This window comes from Chanodichthys erythropterus, chromosome 4 (genome assembly GCF_024489055.1).
Source record: "Chanodichthys erythropterus isolate Z2021 chromosome 4, ASM2448905v1, whole genome shotgun sequence".
NCBI classification, from domain to species: domain Eukaryota; kingdom Metazoa; phylum Chordata; class Actinopteri; order Cypriniformes; family Xenocyprididae; genus Chanodichthys; species Chanodichthys erythropterus.
The window spans coordinates 13,762,717-13,785,000 of NC_090224.1; the positions used below are offsets into that span (position 1 = coordinate 13,762,717).

A 22,284-nucleotide genomic window follows, 5' to 3' on the forward strand; every position below is an offset into this window, starting at 1 on the left:
ATTTGATGTTGCAATTTTTGAGGACCACCTTTAGAACAGTCTTTATGTAATCGCAGAATAAAATTTATTTTAAATGAAGCTAGAGCACATTTATTGTCAATGTACCAACATGGAGAAGGATGAAGCCCATGAAGACAAGTCTTGTTGAAAACTCAGGCCAGGAAAACAAATGGATATTTTTGGATTTGGTTTCTGTCTCACTATTATTAGAAGTGAGGACAGCATGAGCCAACATTAGTCCATGCAATATCATTGTCTGTTACGTTTTTACAGTTTTCTGTGAATTTTGAGGCTACAAATTCATTTGCCTGGTTTTGCTGAAAGGATCATAATAATAATAATAATAGCTGGGTGAATGAGTCCACTAATTGCGCGTGGGCAACTCTCCAGAGGGACCTTCTTTTGCAACAAAATATTAATTACACTAGCCTTCTGGAGTGGAATCAAAGTGGCTGATGCGTCTCAGGAATTAACAAGTCATGCTATGGAAACCAGAGCTATAGAGAGTAATCATCTAAAGTCTGTCAGGAAAATGGTGCCGTAAACACTCCTTACAGTATTTCTCATGCTAAAACATGCTAATATGACCACATTTGCATAGCACTTTAGATTGTATTACCATTAGCATCAGTGCTGCCCATGGAAAACTAACTTTTGAGTGGTTCTTTGTGTTTCAGATGAAGAAGGAGCTCAGCGACAATGAATCCATCTCACAGGAAATAGTTGGCAATGCCCATGTTGAGAATTACGCTATAAAAATGTTCCTCTATGCAGATAATGAAGATCGATCAGGACGTTTCCACAAGTAAGTCAAGGTGCAGGTTGGATTAGTTGGCCTTTCCGTCCCCAGAATGTTTAGACATGGGATTTTAAATGGGCATACCTTAATTGCAGTTTCCTTTCACCGAACCATGACACAAAATAATCCCACTGTCACAAATGGACATATAGCGAGTGAGTAGAAGGCTAAAATTAGCAACAAAGCTGGCTCTGTACAGGGTGGTTGCCTGGGAGTGAGACGGCATGGATTAGCCAGGTGTTGCGTTACAGGTCACAGCAGTATAATGAAGCTGTTGTGGACAGTGACGTCATAGGCAGTGCAATGCTGGTAAAGGGTCCAGGAGCTGAATACCTGGCAGGGAGTCAGGCCTCAGGTCATACCGACTGGCACTACCCAAGGTATTTAAAGTGATTGTTCGTTTTGTTGTAGGTAGATAAACCTGAGTACACTTCTGTAAAATGTTCACCAAGAAGAAAAATATCAGAGAAATAATCTTCAGGATGTTGTCGTAGACGTAGGAACAGTCGTGCAGGAAATACCTCTATGCGGATTGCAAACAAAGTCTTATGCTGATACAATATTGCCTCTAAGGTCTCAAAATACCTTCTGAAATGGATAAACTTTGGCATTTCGTGCCTCATTTGCCCTTAAGCTCTTTGTCCTCTTCCTGCTGATGAGGTTTCGAGTGAAGATCAGTCTTGCAGTCTTGCTGTCAGACTTGCATACACTCCCTGTCCAGAGGCCACTTTTCAGGATGTATTCATACTCAGGGTTTATTCAAACAGTGCAAAAGGTGAATCATTGTGTACTTTATGGTTTTACTTATAAAAGGTACTGTAGTTCACGACATTTGTTCTCATTCTGGAAAAACAATGCCAGTATTGTCAGCAAGTTCCTTTACGTTTTCTTGGACATGAATGTATAATCCTAACCCTAAAAGTTTTATTCTAAAGAGGGAATGAGATTTTTCTCACAGTGACCAGAGCGGTATGCCTTGTTACATAACTTACGAAATAAAGTTTCTCACCTTTTTATACAATCGTACTGTGATCATAATGCACACTCTTCAATTGCACTCGAAAAATGCGGTGGAGAACGCTGTATATTTATTATAAACAAAGCGCAAAATAAATTACAAGCATGCGACATCGTAGTTATGTTGTCAGTAAGTCCCAAAAAGTATTAATAAATTACTGGTACTTTGTGTGTTTGTTGGGAAGGATTTGCATGCAGGTATATATGATGTTCATTCTATTCATCAGGAGCAGTTTCCGTAGGTTTCATTAACATGTTAGTTCATGTTAGTATTGTGTATTTACCATGGTAACTGTTGTTTCATAACCCCAAAATGCCACTTTATTTTCACTTTGTGTTACTTTGTATATTTTTAAATGACCGCATGACAGCATTGCTGTGTTAACAGTTTAATTTGTGTTTTGATCACAGGAATATGATCAAGTCCTTCTACACCTCAAGTCTTCTGTTTGATGTGTTGACTGTCTTTGGCGAGTTGTCAGAAGAGGTGAGTCACTTTTTGTCCGCTACGTTGTCAGCCGAGTAGGTCTATATTTTGACACCAAGGCTAGTATGACAAAGTTTTGTGTTGAAGGGACATAAATATGGGCCTGAGATGTGTTTCTTGACACAGTCCCCCTGTTTCTGATGGCACAGACACAAGCTCGCCTAATTTAGTGGAACGTGAAAACGTCTAATGGAATCGAATACGTCATTAGAGCCATGTTCTCGTGTTCAAATCTGAAAACTGCAACAAAAACATGAAAATGTGGAAATTAATGGGAAACTATAAAAGTGAGCCCAAGGACTGACAACGCCTCACCAGTCTCAATGTACACAGAGGTTTTGAGAGGCCAATTCTTGGCAAAATTGGGCCTGGAAAGTGTTGCTAATCCACCAGTTGAATCTGTGTATTTCCAGTGTGCCTATTAGACCATCCCTACTGGTCGCCATGGCCGCAGATGTCTCTTTTATACAGAGGGGAAGTGACCTGTGTCCGAAGATGGACAATGTTTCATTGAGTGTTCTTTGCTCCCTAAGGGCCAGACATTTTCCTTACTGTAGAGTGCTCATTGGACTGACTGTTTCAACAATGAGCTCTCAGAATCACCCTCCATTACTGTGCTGTTTCTGTCTGACAATGCCACAAGGAGTTGTGCCATATTAAATTACATGAGGAAAGGGAACTGTTTTAGTGCTAGACTTAAGAGGACCCAGTACTGATGTATGTAAAAGTAGAAGTTGAGATGTGAAAGTGCTTCAAGAGTCTGTAAAACCCTTTTAATGGATGTGAGTTGGTGGTGTAATTACATGTTTGAGCACACTTCAGAGCATTGAAAATAAAGCTATACACTCTGAAGTCATTCTTTAAAAAAAAAAAAATACTGTACAAATTTAATAATTACAATTCTTATATGAATAATATGCTGAATGCATTGCATTAGTTTGTCACATCGCAATAGAATGGTCCTTATATATAGTTATATATCCTGAGAAACGATCTTGCTGTTTACAGCTGCTGATGAATGAACAGAACATTGTAGAGCACATCCCATCCAAAAAATCGAAAAAGTCTCAGATTTAAAATTCTGTCCATTTTATTATGAAATTCAAACAATAAATACCGTTTTGATGCCACTCTTTAATGTGGTGTGACAGATACATTAATATTGATAATAATAATCAAAAATGTTCCTTGAGCACCAAATCAGCATATTCAAAGGATCATGTGACACTGAAGACTGGAGTTATGATGCTGAAACTTCAGCTTTGTCACCACAGGAATAAATTACATTTTTAAATTTATTAAAATAGAAAACAGTTTACTTATAATTCAGTGATATTATTGTTTTGACTGCACTGACACTATTGGATGAGAACAGAACTGTTTATAGCTGATTTGACTTTTTTTTTTTTTTTTTTTTCATAATTTGTTTTGAGCTTGAGCTTCTCATGTCCTACTGCTTTATTTGACAACAGTGCAGAACATATCAGTAAATAAACTCACATTCATAAGTGAATGTACCGTAAACATAGTCATGAGTGAATCATTCATCACTCAAGTGTTATCCGTGTCACATTCAGCCAAAATCCTAACAAATCAGATCTGCTCCTTTATCACCTATTGTTTTGCTGAGAAAGTTCATTACTTGAACATTTCTTATCTTAATGATTCACTCTTTCACTTTCCCATTTTCTCTACTTTCCAGAACGTCCAACACAGGAAGTATGCTAAGTGGAAGGCAGCCTACATCCACAACTGCCTAAAGAATGGTGAGACTCCGCAGCCCGGTCCTATTGGAATGGAGGGGGAAGCATATGGTAAGTGCTGATACTACATCTGCTCCCCTAGAATGATCTTGTGACTCCCCTTAACAAAATACACACCAGCTGGGGGGCTTTCCTTCACGATTACTGAGTGGCTTTCTCCATGTGAGTCTGTTGTTTCGGAGTCAGTAAATGTTAGCACATTGTGTGCCTTATCAAAGTTGTGAAGAACACAGGAGATGACCAACACGCCCAATGACCCTCCCCCTGCAAGTCAGCACAGGCTGCTATTTATGTAGTCATTATTTTAACAATCACATAGTGGATCAGGGTTGCCACCCCTTTTAATAGTGTGAAAATTATTCACTGTTGAGTAGCCTAACTATTTGACAGTCAAGATAGTCATTAGGAAGGAAAGGGCTAAAGCATTATGTCAAGTTAGGGTTACACAGAGTCAGAATTGAAATGTGTCTTTAAAAATGTTAAAGAAAATAAATGTAATATAGCACCTTATAAACAAAACGTTGTTTCTAGACAAATTGATTTTAAAAAGATTGGCAATGCCAGTCAAACAGATTACAGCTGGCCAGATAAAGTAGTTTGATGTCAAAAGTACCTAAATGGGTTTATAGGAGGACCAAGAAAAGAATGTCAAACCATAATAGGAAGTTGCATTGTGGTGGCAGCAATTCATTTCTCAATACATTTGTGTATAAGACATCTAAATATTTTATTTCTCTTTTTCTGACCTTTCAGCATAATTGTGCATCTCTTAATTTAATTGTGGATGACCTGTAGCCAGTGTTTAGGACATTACATTCAACCAAAAAAAGGATGTTAGAGTAATTTAATCAATTCACAGAACACAAATAGATTGCTTATTATTTAATAAGTTCCACTATAAAAAAAACAATTGGAATGGTTAATTCATTCATTTTGTATTGAGTTACACAAGCCAAAGGTTTGGATTTGGACATTTGGAAAGGAAAGGTCATTCCATCCTCTTAAAGAAAGTGTTTACACAATAGCAATACCAAACCCATTTCCTCTTGAAACTTTATTTAAATAAATGATCACCAGACGTAGAACACCACGGCCGTGCCAATAGCATATAGCAAGGCTATTCAACTTCATCAAGAAGTGGGCCAAATGAAACAATCATCGGGGCAAGCCCGAGCTAGAATATTTTGTGAATGAAATCAGCAGAACAGTTATGTTTATAAAAATAAAGCATTTTATCGCTTTCTTAGTTTCTTTTATAACATTTTGTATTATTCATGAGAAAGAATCCCACCTAGGAGGAAATTCAGAAAAAACATACATTAAACTGGTTTTCAAAATTTGTCCATAATAGAGAGAATAAATCAGATGGATACAAGTTCTCTGTGTCTATTTAATAGTGCCTCTTCACATTTTGCTACAGTTTCATTGCATAATAAATGCACAGGTTGAGAGCTAATTGCATTTTCTAGTGTGAACAAGTAATTTTCATTCTACTTGGAACTGGTGGTTTTTGTCTTTTTTTCCATTTGAATGATTCCAGGAGAATGTAAAAACTGCTTCACTGCTTTAGAACTGAATGATTGACAGAACACACGTTTTGAGCAGTTTGAATTCAAGTTACATATAGGCCTGGGATATAGCATATTTATAAACTAGAATATGCAAATTGAAATATTATGAATCCAGACATTTGTGAACACCTTTTGTAGTTAAGTCAACTAAATTTCTTCTGAATGATATCCCTGGTGTAGTTCAGTGCCTTCAGTTCTGCTTCCACTGTTCAATGGGTCTTCCCATTAAACTTTCCAGAGGGAACTTGGGTCTTCCTCTCTTTCGTTTACCCTCTGGTGTCCAGAAGATGGTGAATCTGGGTGATGGTATCTTGTTCCCTCTGGATGACGGGTCTGATGGATCCACCGCCTTCTCATGATGATGGTGTCCATACTGTCTTGCTTGTACTGGGCAGGTATTGGTTGATTAGAGATGGTTTTGGGCCAGAAGATTTGCAGAATTCTCCAGAGGTTCTTCGATTGGAGGGTTGACAATTTGGTAAGGTCGTTCTCTGTCATTCTCCAACATTCAGAGCCATAAAGTAGGGTAGAAAGGACGAAGCTCTGGTACATTCTCAGTTTAGTGTGGGTTGTATGTTGTGAGTACCTCCACACATTGTTCAACATTACTAAAGGTGTTTTCTGGCTTTGCTGAGACAGTTCTTGATGTCACTGCCTGCTCCTCCGTTGTGTCGAACGATGCTGCCCAGGTAAATAAACTCCTCAGTTGTGAGTAGACCTGTTCCTTCTTCTTTGACTGGTGAGGGGTTGGGGGTTGTTCTGTGTCATCTCTGTTTTCTTCAAGCCTATGCCGTGCGTAGGTTCTAAGACCAGATGTTTTCTCCTGCATGTGCTGGTGAGTATGTGAAAGCAGCACCAGGTTGTCAGCAAAATCAAGCTCTTCTGTGTTGAGAAGAGAGTCCATCTGATGCCTCTTGGTTGGCCTTTGGTTGTCTCTTAGTTCAAACAGGTGTAAAATTATCACCAACTATATGGTTGCGGTATCATGGTAAAATCGCATCTTGTTTAGAGATGATGTGAAAGATGTGAATGTTTGACTGCAAGATAATGTATTTAAGATGGTTGTTTGAAAAGATTTTTTCTCCTTCATGTGCAGGTCAAAGTAGTGCTTGGCGGTGGGGTTTAGTTAGATCACTTTTCTCTCCACATCTGCTGGGCGTGCTGCTTTTGACCTGACCTGCTCATGTCAGAGATGAAGTCGTCTGTACACTGAGCCGTTGGGACATACACATGCATGCACAGTATGCTTCTGTAGCATGTGAAGTCTTATAATGTCTGTATCAGCACTGGTTTTTATTCTGTGCTGTTTTATTTTTAACTGTTGTTAAAGCTCATGTAACAAGTGTTTTCTCCATGTTATAATGGTATTTAAATTTTATTTCTTCAGCTTTACATCTAGCAGCTGGGCCCCTCTTGTTAAGTAGTGACCTCATGCTTGGTTATTCCCACTTATGTGCTGCATTGCCAAAAGGAAAATGATAGCATGCTTTTTGCCTTGCAGAGTTTAAGCACCTTATCATAGTATCTGTCTCGTTCCATATGTCTGTCAAATTGCCTTTTCCAAGGAGGTCCCCTAGAAAATCTATTATAACAATATGCCAAGATGTTTATGTTCTGTATAACGAACACCAGACCAGGTCAGACCTGCATTGGGTCAGCTGATTAACTGTTCGTTTTCTATTGTCCTCAGCAGTTAATCAAGTTCTTCCTGTGCATGTGGGATCCCAGTATGACAACTAGCACGTTCAGGGCATGTGATCCACCTTATTTTGCAAAGCAGAACTGAATTGTTTTCTGTGAATGTGCAAGAATTCCAATAGGTAAATAACTAGAAGAATAGTAAAGTGCAGTAAGCGGTAAAAGTATTTGTGCTACAAATGTGTTTATGATTATGATGCTAACACTTTACAACAAGGTCTCATTTGTTAACATTAGTTATTGTAGTAACTAACATTAACAATGAGCAGTACATTTGTTACAGTATATATTAATCTTAATGTTAGTTAATAAAAATATTATAATAACTATTCATTGTTTGTTAGTTCACAGTAACTAATGTTAACAAATACAACTTTTGATTTAACATTTAGTTTGTTTAGTTTTGCTGTTCAATGTGTGATATTTTGGGTTCAAAACAAAATTTGGTAACACTTAAATCCTTTATGTATAAAGTGTTATAAAGGTATTCATATTGTACATTATAATGCACTATAAAACGGTTAGTTCCTGTTCTTGATTCTAATAGGTGATTCAATAGCTGTGTTTTATTCACGTTCACCCAATGGTTCTGTATCACTACACGACACCCTTAGCAACCACTCTTAGCAATGTAAACTATGTTCTCAATTGATATTGTTTATTGAAGCTTCCTGTATTATGTTGAAGAGTATTTTGAGAAAAAGATTGAGCGAGTTTATTACCTGCATTCAGATTTAGCATTTTCCTTTAGGTCAGTCCTATGTTCATAATAAAAAAATCTGTTTAAATATCCATGTATTATCTTGTACTTTTAACAGTTTTCCCGTGACTGACAGCGCTAGTCAAAGCATTTGTTAACTAATGAAACCTTATTGTAATGTGTTACCAACACGAAAAAACCACCAATTTGCAAAATGTGAAATTATTTATGAGAAGATACAAGTAAGCAATAAGGTTAAGGACACTTCGCGCCTTGCCTAACAATGCCCTTCAGCCGTGACTTATTCACGATACAGCACAGCCTCTTGTACCTTACTTGCTTATATATATATGTATATATATATAATTAGTGCTGGGCAACGATTAAATATTTTAATCGCGATTAATCGCATGATTTTTCTGCGATTAATCGAATTCAATAATGAAATCAAAAGTAGTGTATTGCGTAATTTTATTCTTTCAAAGTACTGCTGTATGAACAAAAGTGCAATAGAGAATACGAACCGACGTCACACCTCGTTGCATGCCGGGGCGGCGTCGCCATTTTGACAGGGTCGCCCTCTATTACTCGTACTGAAATTAATACGGATTCTTGCTTACCTTTTGTTTTGTTTCTGCCATTAAGTGGAACGTTAACATTTTTAATGGTATCGTTTGCATGGAATAGAAGCTATTTTATCGCATCGCATGATCATTTTATTTATTTTTTCACTGAAGTTTTGTAGGATTTCGTTTACAGTGTTGATCTGTTTACCGAGTCGCACGCTGGACACTCACTGGTGCTTCAGCCATCGTATGAATATCATCGTATGAATATCCAAATAAATCTATGTAATTTAACACACTGAGAAAAGTCGATTCATTTATTTGTTGGAAACGTTTAAATGATGCTTAACCGAGCATATTGAGTAGGCCTACAATTGTTGTCATTGTAATTCCCCTTTTCCATGATCACAGATGAGGAGAATCGGAGATTATGGGTCAAATTCAGCGGACAGACGGACACGAACACACTGTATTTTATATTTATTTTAACAAATGACAACCACATTAAGCTACCTTTATAAAACCGTTATGAAGAAAATTTATATTAAAGTTTATATTTTGGTGTCATCCGTTTTTCTGCATGTGCTTTATTTGTAAATAGAATTTGGTATCTTTAATATCAGTCTAAGTGCATTAAGCGTTTTCTTTAGATGACATGAGAGGAAACCGTTTAAGATATAAACGTGTTGCATTCATATTTTGGGCTCATTTGTGTATCTCCACACAGTATGCTTTCATAAACATGTACAGAATTGTTGGTCACATTAAGCGTTTGTTAAGCATTTGAATGTCCCCGTCAAGTTCTGCTAATTCACGAGCGCAGTGAGAGTCAGACTCGCAAAGGTAATGTTAATTATTAAACCAAACGAAATCGAAACGTTCAAAAACACTTAGCAATGTGATTCTTTTATTGAGTGATAAGCAGTGGGTACCTTTTTCCATTTTTCTGTCCGCACCAGATATTTTTTTTTTCGCGCTGTAGCTCTCTTAGGCACACAACAAATGCTTTCATTGGTTGAGACGCGTGATGACGCTCATCCCAAGCAGCCAGTAGCCTACTGATAAACATCCCGCCCCTCCTGTGACCCATGGTTTGTGTTGTATTCGGTTGTAGTCTATCTATGTGTATTCAAACCTTTTTTACAGTCTATGATTCAAACGCAGTGAGCAAAGGACTTTCAAAATAAAAAGTACGTTAACGCGCGATAAACTAATTGTCGGCGTTAATTAATTAATGCGTTAACGCGATAAAAACGCGTTAACTTGCCCAGCCCTAATAAATATATATATACATACATACATTAGTTAACTAATGAAATTAACTAATTATATACAAACCCGATTCCAAAAAAGTTGGGACACTGTACAAATTGTGAATAAAAACAGAATGCAATGATGTGGAAGTTTCAAATTTCAATATTTTATTCAAAATACAACATAGATGACATATCAAATGTTTAAACTGAGAAAATGTATCATTTTAAGGGAAAAATAAGATGATTTTAAATTTCATGGCATCAACACATCTCAAAGTTGGGACAAGGCCATGTTTACCACTGTGTGGCATCCCCTCTTCTTTTTATAACAGTCTGCAAACGTCTGGGGACTGAGGAGACAAGTTGCTCAAGTTTAGGAATAGGAATGTTGTCCCATTCTTGTCTAATACAGGCTTCTAGTTGCTCAACTGTCTTAGGTTTTTTTTTAGTTGCATCTTCCTCTTTATAATGCGCCAAATGTTTTCTATGGGTGAAAGATCTGGACTGCAGGCTGGCCATTTCAGTACCCGGATCCTTCTTCTACGCAGCCATGATGATGTAATTGATGCAATATGTGGTCTGGCATTGTCATGGTGGAAAATGCAAGGTCTTCCCTGAAAGAGACGACATCTGGATGGGAGCATATGTTGTTCTAGAACTTGGATTATACCTTTCAGCATTGATGGTGCCTTTCCAGATGTGTAAGCTGCCCATGCCACACGCACTCATGCAACCCCATACCATCAGAGATGCAGGCTTCTGAACTGAGCGCTGATAACAACTATATATAATATATATGTGTGTGTGTGTGTGTGTGTGTGTATGTATGTTAACATTAGTTAACTATTGAAATTATCCATTAGTTAACTAACATAATGTTATGATGTTACAATTACTCATGAGACCATGCAATTAAAATACTTTTATAATGCATTATGCATACAAGCTTTAAGTAGAGTCTTAACCAAGATTTTTTTTTTTCTTTTTTTTAAAGGATGGATGAGTGAATATTAATTTTTGTGGTTATCAAAATTACGCCACATCTGCTGCTTGAACTTAACTTGGAATATTCCTTTAAGAACCATACTAGTGGTATTGTCTCCTCGCCGAGTTTGGCTTTCCAACTTACGGGAATATATGCATGGCAAGCGCGCCCCGGGGCATGGGAAAAAGGCTTATTTGAAGGAAAGAAAACTGATCTGTAACAACTTTCTCAATTAGTATACTATTCCTAAGACTCATCTACAGTGTTTACACCAGTAGCTGTTCGTTTCCTGGAGCAGGCTTTGCACCCGTGCCATGACTCCATGGAAAGTAAAGATCTCTTTACTTTAGCCTTTTGAGAAATTAAGGTCAAACAGAAATGAGCTCCGATGTCAGGACAAGTACAGCTTGGAAAAAATGAGACGTTTAAAAAGTCAGTGAACAACATGCTCTAGACATGCTGAAATCATTGTCTAAATTTCTCTTTTGTAGTTTTCAGGTTTTCAGGTAGTTTTTTCATTAAGTAGATTATATAACCAATTTTGGCCTAAATTGGGACAAATATATTAGGCATGACCATATGTATGCATGTACAGTATGATTATGTATAACATTTTAATTTTATGTAGCATGACTGATTGCAAAACGTGATTTGGAGACATAGCAAATTTAATTATTCCTCATAATGAACCCCTTTTGCCTTGGTAAACGAAATCACCCTTAACAGTTCTGATTTCTGCTAGTTTTTATTATTATAACATCTCCCCTCATTGCAGTATTTCCTCAAATGTTGCATGCATGTTACAATTCTACAAAAGACTTTTCTCTTAAACAATTCCATCTGTTAACAATTTATCCATTCCCTCCCTGTCACTAATTAGCACAGAATACATTTTTCTTTTAAGTGTAATGTAGGTCACAATTTTTGGCCAGCAGCAGTAGAGTTTGGTTGAGCACACCCTTTAAAAAAATTTCATAATTCAGCTATCAGCACAGATCAATAATAAATAAAGAGACCTATTGGCAGAGAGAGCTTCTCTTAAGCCTCACGTTGACTTTTACAAATCCATAGTGTGCTAAAGCCAATGTTGGTTCCCACTCCATCACCTTCCTACTTGCAGTATAAACGAAGGCCTTTCGGAGTTGGCAGTGAGTTCATTACTGAGAACTTTAATAGAGTTTTAAAATAAGTTTAATGGATCAGTCTTTTTGGGTAGTGAAAGATGTAGTTCTTTGTTATGGATTGGCGTTTAAGTACTCGAGTAGCTTTCCAAAACCAGTCACATCGATCAAAGTCCAGCAACAACTACTCACAAAATAAATCTGCTTATTTACTGTATCATTTTTGTCATTGGTTGTGGTCTTTCTTTTTCTTTTTAAGTAGCCTTTCCTTTCCATGCTGATTTGTTAGACCGCAGTTGACCTTGAGTCCAGGGGCCAGTTGCACAAGCTGTGCGCAAGTTACAACGTAGACTAGTTTTGACGTAAATGGGCACTAAGTTACAACTTACGCACTACTAAATATTTTTGTGTTGCACCATTAAACTTAGTTGAAGCGTAACTCTACGTATACACTAAATATTTACAGAAGCCTCCTATTGAGGAGTAACGTTTGGAATATAATAGTAGACTGACTGAACTGCATCAATAAGCTCTTGTTTTACCTGACAGACTTCATTCTTTACACATAAATGATGCTGCTAACATTTACACTCTTATATTTTAAGAGAGAGAACATCATGTGAAAAGATTACTTTGTTAGCCACTCTTCAACACGAACCCGTTAAACAGCGCGCCACTGTGTACATCGGTCCTATCACTCCGTGTTGGGCTTGTCATAATCAATAAATGTCATTTATTTTTTGTTGTTGTTGTTGTTTTTTCAGTATTTATTTATTGATCCTTATTAATTTCATTTCAGATACAGTTTCTGAATGTTATTTACATATAAAAACATTTATGATTAAGTAGTAGGCTATTATATTTAATGGGAACTTATTTTTACTGTTAGCTACGTGAGGCAAAATAAGTCAGAATGAAGGATAAACTGAAATTCACTGAATTTCAACAACTTCTGCTCCTGTATTTGAAGGATCACTGAGGGTAAACGTCATATTATGCGACTACGCATTACTTTACGGAGACCTTACGAGCTACTAGCTACGTTCTGCCTTAAGAACAAATGGTGCAACCGAATAAAGTACAGAGTTAGTTACAAACTAGCTAGTAGTTACTAAGCCACTAGTGTGGACTTTACGTTCCAATTTAAGAAAGAACTTATGAGCGGCTGGTGCAACCCTACCCAGGTCTATAGGGCTCAACAATCTTTTTAGAGAAGATTAGGTGCTTGGTTGAATTATATGTGGATTACTCACATAAACAATATTAACATTCATTTTCTATGTGCTGTGCAGTTTATGTTATACATGGCATTTATTTCCCCCATTGCTCTTAGGGAAAGCATGATATATATTCAGGTGTTCAGAATACTCTCCAGAGCAACAGCTAGTTTATGCATAGCTCAGCTCTTCATCCATCCCCTCTGTGTGGATTATTGCTCTTAAGAGCAGAAGGGATGGCTTTTTTGTGGTGCTATCATTCTGTAATCACAACCTCTCTTTTCACCATAGCAGTACAAAGCTATCTTGAGTATAGACTTTCACGGTCATAGTCTGCCAGCTTATGGCCTTTTTCACAATTCCTCTTCTGCCTGCAGCATCGCTCAGAGAACAAAACTCTTCTCCAGGATTGACCATGAATCCCCCTGATCTGTGTCTGATCAAGGCCCACTGCACAGAAACCATATGAAGGCCATATTTTCATAAGAGCATAATGTTTATTTGACTTGCCCCACCCTTATTATTTCACAGAATATTATGAAAATAAACCCCCTGACACATGTCTGGGGAAGGGAAAGTCATCAAAAAAAACAAAACAAACATGTTTAAATCAACCAAATTTGGACATGTGTTTTTCATATGCTTCATTTACTTGTTCTTAGTGATGAAATGTTATATTGAAGTTTTACCTTGTTATTAAATGTTGCTGATGCAGGCAAATATATATCGTGCTAAACTCTAAACTGTTTTACTGTTATATAATATTTTTGTGAAATTGAATCTGCTCAGGGGCTTTAGAAACATTATGAATGTGGGATTGATGTTAAATTTCAAATGGAAGAACCCTGCCACAGTTTATTGAAATTTCTTGCATTTTTTCTTGTTCTATTTATTTATATTCATCACTCTTTTTAGGGTGTCTTAGGGTTCAGCTCGCAGTTGATTGAAATTTATTCTGTGTCATGACTGCTCTAATCAACTTCCAGGATTTTGAGGGGGAAAAAGTGTCAAATTCAAATCAGATCACATTAAAAGTTCACTTGTGTAATAGATTAGGCTGATTAAAATTCCAGGTCTGAATTTCACATTTTTAAGTAGTGTTTGTTTCGCTATGCTGCCAAATATTTCCTTAGTTACAGGAAATTGTCTTGGTTCTTTCAGATTGAAGCCACTTCATCAAAGGCTTGACTGGCAATGAGACTCATTTGTTCCACGATTTGTATTCATGATAAAATTATGCAAGGAAATGCTGTGAACACAGGCATCTTTTCAGCACTGAATGGGATAATGTGAGAAAACAGAAAAGCCTGATTAGTACTGGCAGCAGACTGTTCGGAGCTCCGTTAGTTGTGGAAAAATGACTCTAGGAAGGAAAACTTAATTTGTTTTATCAGTATAATGTTTATATATATATATATATATATATATGTAAAAAAGTCAAACTTTCTGGGCACTTTCACAACAAGCTTAATGTTGACAGATCACAGTGCTGTCTGCATGAACATATTCGCTTGTTTTTTCTGTTTACTTTAGATGATGAATTTGGCGCTGAGGGTGGTGGTCCTTCACAAGCACCTTACGATCCACCCCAATCCCAGCCTTCTTTCCACGGCCATCCATCAAACCAACCCCCAGCATCCAATTTCAGTAATATTCAGATACCTCCTGGGTCACACGCCCCAGCCAATACACCTGCAGATATTCCCCATCCAGAAGGTAAGCAAACTGAGCTTTAGTGGAATTAGTACTTTACAACTATCTGACAAGCTTCCAATATACACTACTGTTCAAAAGTTTGGGGTAACCTTTTTTTTTTCTTTTGAAGAAATTAATACTTTTATTCACAATAGATGCATTAAACTGATTTATTAAAAAAATCTGTTTCAATTGAATGTTGTTGTTTTGAACTTTCTATTCATCAAAAATCCTGGGGAAAAAATGGTTGCCACAACAAATATTAAGCAGCACATCTGTTTTTAACAGTTATAATAAGAAGAAATGTTTCTTGAGCACCAAATCAACATATAAGAATTATTTCTGAAGGATCATGTGACTGAAGACTGGAGTAATAATGCCGAAAATCCAGCTGTGTCATCAAAGGAATAAATTGCAATCATTAAAATAGAAAAGTTATTTTAAATTGTAATAATATTTCACTGAGTGCAAGAGAATTCCTCTATAAAAAAACAAAAACAAAACATCAAATCATATCCATCCACATCCACTTTTAAACAGTAGTGTATGTGCATTTTTGTAGGAATGTTTTTATTTCAAGGGCTGTAACTTGTTTATGGATAGCCATGTATTTGATAAGAAAAAGGTTTTAGTACAACTTTGAAATGTTCCACTTCAAATGTTGACTAGTGTATTTGCTCAATTTGTGAGAGCAAAATAGCAGAAGATGACAGAATGAATCACTGTAACACTGATCTCCATTCAATAACAACTCTAATCCCTTGACTCAAATATACAGGTTGGGACAGAGCTGTAGTGTGTTTGCTTTTATATTTCCCATTCAGGTTTCCTGTTTTCCTTTTAAAGAGCAAAAAGGCAGGCTGAGGGTCCTCATGAGGGGCATGTTTCCCCTGGTAACTGCTGTCCTGTGTGATTAGTATCTCAGCTTCCAGACACGGAAATGACTAATCTGCAACATGGCACCCCAGAAGTGCAGCCACTTAATGTGATCATGCATAGCATGTACTCATTACTTTGCTTGTGTGTTTGACTTCATGTCAGCCCTCTGACTTTTTAGATGAAACGGAATTGAACTTTGTTTCAAATAAAATGTAGCTTTTGTTCTTTTTTTTTTTCCTAGGAAAGATTATGCTCAGCCATAGCTCTTAGCTCTAAGTCAATTACAGTGGTGGACTAGTTAATTTGTCCATTACAGTTTTTCAACATCCTATTAGCCATGATTGCAAAATGCAAAAGTGCATTTGTTTATGATCTAATGAACTTTTTCCCTTCTTTCGGAACAGCACAGCCCGTCAAACCAGTGCCTGTTCCACGAGCTATGCCGGTGGTTGATCCTTCACTTCTAAACAAGACCCAGGAAGGTAAGCTTTTTGTGTGAAGAAGATGACGACTCTTTACTGAAAATCCAATCTCACTGAACTCAGCAAATAATCCTGACAGAAAGGATAGAACCTCATTTCACCGAAATGATGGATCTCATTTTCTGCTCATAATGCCAGAGGAAAAATCAGACATTGCATTGGCTTTTCTAAATAAATTAAGGCTTTATGGAAAGCAGATTCACGGTTTTGGCTTTCCATGGTGGGTGGGAACAACCACAGACAAAGCTCAAAATGACTTTCCCTCACTACCATCCACTGTATCATTGGAATGCACCTATAATAAGAGTTAATGCTGATTGTGTCCAAAACTAGTGTTGGTATTCAGTCTGTCAATTAAATAATTTGGCTAATGAGTGAGGTCATTTCATATACAATGACTGGGCTTTATTGTTGCAATTGCCAGAAATAGAGCCGATTGAGAGATTTGCAGTGCAGTTACAAATTTGAGACAACAAAAGCTGCTTTTCTAGCCCAACCAGTCATGTATACATTGACAAAAGAGTATCATTTGATATTGTTTTGGCTAATTTAAGTATGTCTGCTATCAAAAACAGTGCACAGACAGGGACAAACAAGGAAGGCAACACATAAATATTAGTCATCATTAATATTGCATAACCACATGCCAAAAAAAAAAAGCTACAACCTCAATATGAAAAGTTTGTAGTGTCATACCGCAAAATTGCATTTCTCGTCCTCTCTCAACCGTCAAGGTCTTTCCGTGACAACAGATCGACCATGACATTGTCTGATTGGTTTGAAGGGAAAGACTGTGCCTCATAAGATACTAATTGGGGATTTAAAAAATGGCTCTGAAGGTGAGGTGATTTTTGTAGGGGTCGTCCTCCAAGAGTTTCATCCTTGAAACCAGGGATTAGAAACTTTTCAAGAAACAAAAACAAATGATTTTTTTCTTTTTTCTTTTTTTTTTTTTTTTTTTTTGCAGAATGAGAAAAAAAGGGGATTTAGTATTATTTAATACTAAATCAGTTTAATAAATAGTACTTATTAATATTTTGAATTATATTTTTATATTTTAGGTTTTATCTGAGCATGGATCCACCGAGCCATTTCTCTTTTTTTCTCGATTTTTTAATTTTTTTAATTTAAAGGTGCCCTAGAATCAAAAATTGAATTTACCTTGGCATAGTTGAATAACAAGAGTTCAGTACATGGAAAAGACATACATTGAGTTTCAAACTTCATTGTTTCCTCCTTCTTATAGAAATCTCATTTGTTTAAAAGACCTCTGAAAAACAGGCGAATCTCAACATAACACCGACTGTTACTTAACAGTCAGGATCATTAATATGTACGCCCCCAATATTTGCATATGCCAGCCCATGTTCATGGGTTTAGACAAGGGCAGCCAGTATTAACGTCTGGATCTGTGCACAGCTGAATCATCAGACTAGGTAAGCAAGCAAGGACAACAGCGAAAAATGGCAGATGGAGTGATAATAACTGACATGATCCATGATAACATGATATTTTTAGTGATCTTTGTAAATTGTCTTTATAAATGTTTCGTTAGCATGTTGCTAATGTACTGTTAAATGTGGTTAAAGTTACCATCGTTTCTTACTGTATTCACGGAGACGAGAGTTGTTGCTATTTTCATTTTTAAACACTTGCAGTCTGTATAATGCATAAACACAACTTCATTCTTTATAAATCTCTTCAACAGTGTTAGTTTTAGCCACAGAGCATAGCCTCAAACTCATTCAGAATCAAATGTAAACATCCAAATAAATACTGTACTCACATAATCCGACGCATACATGCAGTATGCATAACGAACATTTTGTAAAGATCCATTTGAGGGTTATATTAGCTGTGTGAATTTTGTTTGTGCACTGTTTTATAGTTGAGAGCTCGGGGGGGCAGGGAGCGTGAGATTTAAAGGGGCAGCAGCCTGAATCGGTGCATAGTTAATGATGCCCCAAAATAGGCAGTTAAAAAAATTAATTTCAAAAAATCTATGGTGTATTTTGTGCTGAAACTTCACAGACACATTCAGGGGACACCTTAGACTTATATTACATCTTGTGAAGGAACGTTCTAGGGCACCTTTAATTTTAGTCAACGTTTTTTTTTTTATTAGTTTTTCTCTTTTATTTTTGTATAGTTTTAGTCATTTTAATACTTGATTTGATACATAGTTTTAATATGTGATTACAGATTTTGTCAGTGTTATCACTGTGTCGCTAATGTGAACTAATTTAGGACATCCAAGCCAACGTCACATTCTATGCTATGATAAGATGGCGTTACCCTTGTCGGAAACATGTAACTTTGATTGCTCGTTTTAATCCATTTTCACTGACACTTTTTCATGTCCCCTTTAAACTTATTTAATTCAGTTAGTTGCCAAGGCAACATTTTTTTCATCTTATATTTATATTTCATTTGTTTTATTTTAAATACTATTTTCTTTTGTTATTATTATTTTATTTAGCGATAACACCACCAAATCTGATTTGGTTGTAAACATTGGTTAAGTCAATAAGATAGCTAACATAGGATAATATGTAACTATATGTGTTAGATTGTCATGTCTTTTTCCTTAATGCTCTATGATTTAAGTGTCTAATATTTTATCATTCTGACTGAAACCTATTATGTTTTTATAAATCAATTAAAAGACTTTAATGAATTTAATCCCTTTTCTCAACCCACGCTAATCCAATCCCTATTTCTCAGAGTACTTAATAGTGATCAATACTTGCAGCGCAGTGATTAAAAAGACTGCAAACAAGTTGATACACCAACATGCCTTCGAGACATCCGCTCTACCTGCACCAACAATAACAAACCTATTACCAATTACAACAAATCCCAAGGTGGATCATGTCACTACAGTGTAAGTGGGAAATGCGTTTTAGTTAACAAACAAATCCTTACGGAACAGGACCTGTACTTGCCAGTCTAAAGTCCTAATCAAGATAGTCTTCAAACCTGCTGCAGTGACCTTCTAAGGAAGTCCTCAAATGTTCATTCTAATTCCATCTTTGGTTATGCATTCTGCATTCTTTTCAATTGATTAGCATACATAATGTATGACATAAGGATGAACAAATGTGCTTCCCATAGAAACCTCTGTTCCACATTTCCCCCCTCTACAGCCAAAATAAAAGTCCACCAAGGTCTTAACATTACCAATATAGTAACCTGTTGAAATGCTCTTGAAATCGAGCATCTCGGTTGAGACAGCTCTGTGGTTATAATCTTCCCAGTCTGTGTGTATACTTTAGTAATCGAGGTGCAAGCAATGCTTTTGAATGAGACAAAAAATGTATTATGGTTAAATATTAATACTGGAGAGGAGACAGGATCTAGAGATATTTTTTTAGGTTCCCAGAAATGCTCTACCTAAAACTGTTTTGAAAGCTCACATGTGCTTTGGTGGTCGTCTCTGTCCAGTTCATTATTTGGTTCCCACATTATGGATTCAGCTCAAACTGTCACTCACAGTGTCATTGTGAGAGCCAGCATAGTTTACATTGTGGTAAAGGCATTCGTGTACCATGACTATATAATATTTCAAATGCCCACTGGCAAATGCCTGAAGTTAAGTATTCATAAACTAGCCCAACCTCAACTCACCCTATAATTTAATGTGCTGTTGGGCACTGGAGAGAAATACATGTGTGAAATGGGTACATTGCAGAATTTTCCCTTGGGAATCATTCAAATTCTAGCAGAGAAACTATCTGGTAACAAATCTGGCACAAATTCAAATGTTTTCTTATGCTCACAAAGGCTGCATTTATTTGATTAAAAAAAACAAACAATAAAAACAGTAATAAAGTGAAATTATTACAATTTAATATAACTATTTTCTGTTTTAACAATTTATTCCTGTGATGGCAAAAAAAATTCCAGCATCATTACTCTAGTCATCAGTGTCACATGATCCTTCAGAAATCATTTTAATATGCTCATTTGGTGCTCAAGAACAGTTTTATTACTATGTTGTAGGGCTGCTCGATTATGGCAAAATTTACAATCACGATATTTTGGTCAATATTGAAATCATGATTATTTAGCACAATTATTGGTGGGTAAATGATCAAAGTCTTATTTCATGATATGAGTAATTTAAAATGTCAGTAAATTTCACAATTATCAATACAAAAACTGTTAATTAATGTAAGTAAAAAGTCCTCAAAACAGTTACAGAACAAAGAAACTAATTACAAACAAAGCTAAAAAAAAAAAAAATACAACAGAACAAAAATACAAATTAAATGAACAGTGCTTTAGGTTTTTTAGGAAGATGTAAGTAATAGCCTACAACAGAAATTGAATAAAGTAATCAAATGTAATATATCAGTGCTGTATACATTTAAATATAGACTAATCTTTATTAAAACTGCAAAAATTATTCATTCAAGAGCAGTGAGTGATTTTTATCTTTTTATCTTTGTTGTTTGATTAACAATAATGACTGCTTGCAGGTTTATTAGGTTGCTGTCACTTTAAGAGCTGCACGGATCCAATATACTGTTACACACGCGTTTACATTTACTTAAGACATAACCGACTGTGTTTACGAGGACATTACCAAAACTGCATTTTGGCATTTTTTATGTGTAGGTTATTTGCTTATGCGCGTTTGGCTCCGTCTCGGAGCGTGCTCAGAGAGACATCTGGGGAACATTGTCTCTTTCACGGCATAATTTGCTTTTAATGACACTTTAATATCAAACAAGTCCCACAGGGTAACAACAGTAGTCTGCATTTTACAACACTACGTTCGGCTTAGGGAGGAACAAAAGTGCACTTCTGCACAATAATCATTTTATGTTGGTTATCCTGATTTCGTAATCGTTGGAAGCCAGAATTGAATTTGAAATATCAATTATGATTAATCGCACAGAACTACTATGTTGAAAACAATTGTGCTGCTTAATATTTTTGTGGAAACTGATACAATTTTTTTCCAGGATTCTTTAATAAATATAAAAAGTTCAAAAGAACTACAATTATTTGAAATATAAATATTTTGTAAAATTATAAATGTATTTACTGTCACTTGATAAAGTGAATGCATCCTTAGTGAATAAAACTAATAATTTATTTTGCTCTTTACAGGAGATTTGCGGCTCACACCAGAAGACTTTACTCGGGCTCAGAAGTACTGTAAATATGCAGGCAGTGCACTGCAATATGAGGATGTGGGCACTGCCGTCCAGAATCTGCAGAAGGCCCTGAAGCTCCTAACCACTGGCAAAGAATGAAACCATTGTGCTGTCCCCCTTAAAACCACTTTATCAGAGATCTGGCCCAGACGAACTGAAAAAGGGCCATTTCCCCAGCCCCATCTGTATCAAAAAGAGACTCTCCACAGGACACCCCCACATCACTCAATACAACATCTGTTTCACTCATATTGGATGTCAATAGCTTTTCATTACTAGGCTCATAGGACAAAGATGCGACACTAAAAAAAAAAAATCAGGTGCATGTGAAAAATCCTTTCAAATTCTGAGGAGTTAATACATATTCATGGTTTGGAGTTTCTGGCTTCACAAAAATTTGGTTAGATATGCATGGACATGACAGCATGTCTCAAGATATCTATTAAACAAGAACTCTCATCTTTACCTCAGGCTCACTGAAACATGAGCATTAGAGTCACTTTGCCCTTAAAGAGAATCAGTCATCAAAAATGAAAATTCAGTCATTTACTCACCCTCGAGTTGTTCCTAACCTGTATGAGTTTCTTTCTTCTGAACACAAATAAAGATATTTTGAAGAATGTTGGAGGTCAGTGGCTCCCGTCAACTGTTTTGTTACAGACATTCTTCAAAATATCTTCTTTTGTGTTCAACAGAACAAATAATTTGAGGGTGAGTAAATGATGACTGAATTTTCATTTTGGCTGAACTTTCCCTTTAACTACTTTTACTTTCCGTTCGCTTCTATATATATGCTTTAGGTGGAAGGATTCTACAGTTAGTTTACTTAACAGTTTTCTGCCATTAGTAAAGCGTTCTTATGATCAACAATAAATCTTTTTTT

General features: G+C 36.3%; 1 protein-coding gene across 1 annotated transcript in view; it reads left to right on the forward strand.

Annotated features, from left to right (window-relative positions):
• Positions 1–22,284, forward strand: part of vta1 (vesicle (multivesicular body) trafficking 1) — a 38,338-nt gene that overhangs the window by 16,048 nt on the left and 6 nt on the right. The window contains exons 3-8 of the mRNA XM_067384170.1: positions 678–805; positions 2,228–2,303; positions 4,006–4,117; positions 14,714–14,896; positions 16,159–16,236; positions 21,355–22,284. The exon at positions 21,355–22,284 is cut by the window's right edge and continues 6 nt beyond it. Coding sequence (XP_067240271.1) covers positions 678–805; positions 2,228–2,303; positions 4,006–4,117; positions 14,714–14,896; positions 16,159–16,236; positions 21,355–21,500 — 723 coding nt within the window. The 3' untranslated portion in view covers positions 21,501–22,284. The remainder of the gene's footprint in view (positions 1–677; positions 806–2,227; positions 2,304–4,005; positions 4,118–14,713; positions 14,897–16,158; positions 16,237–21,354) is intronic.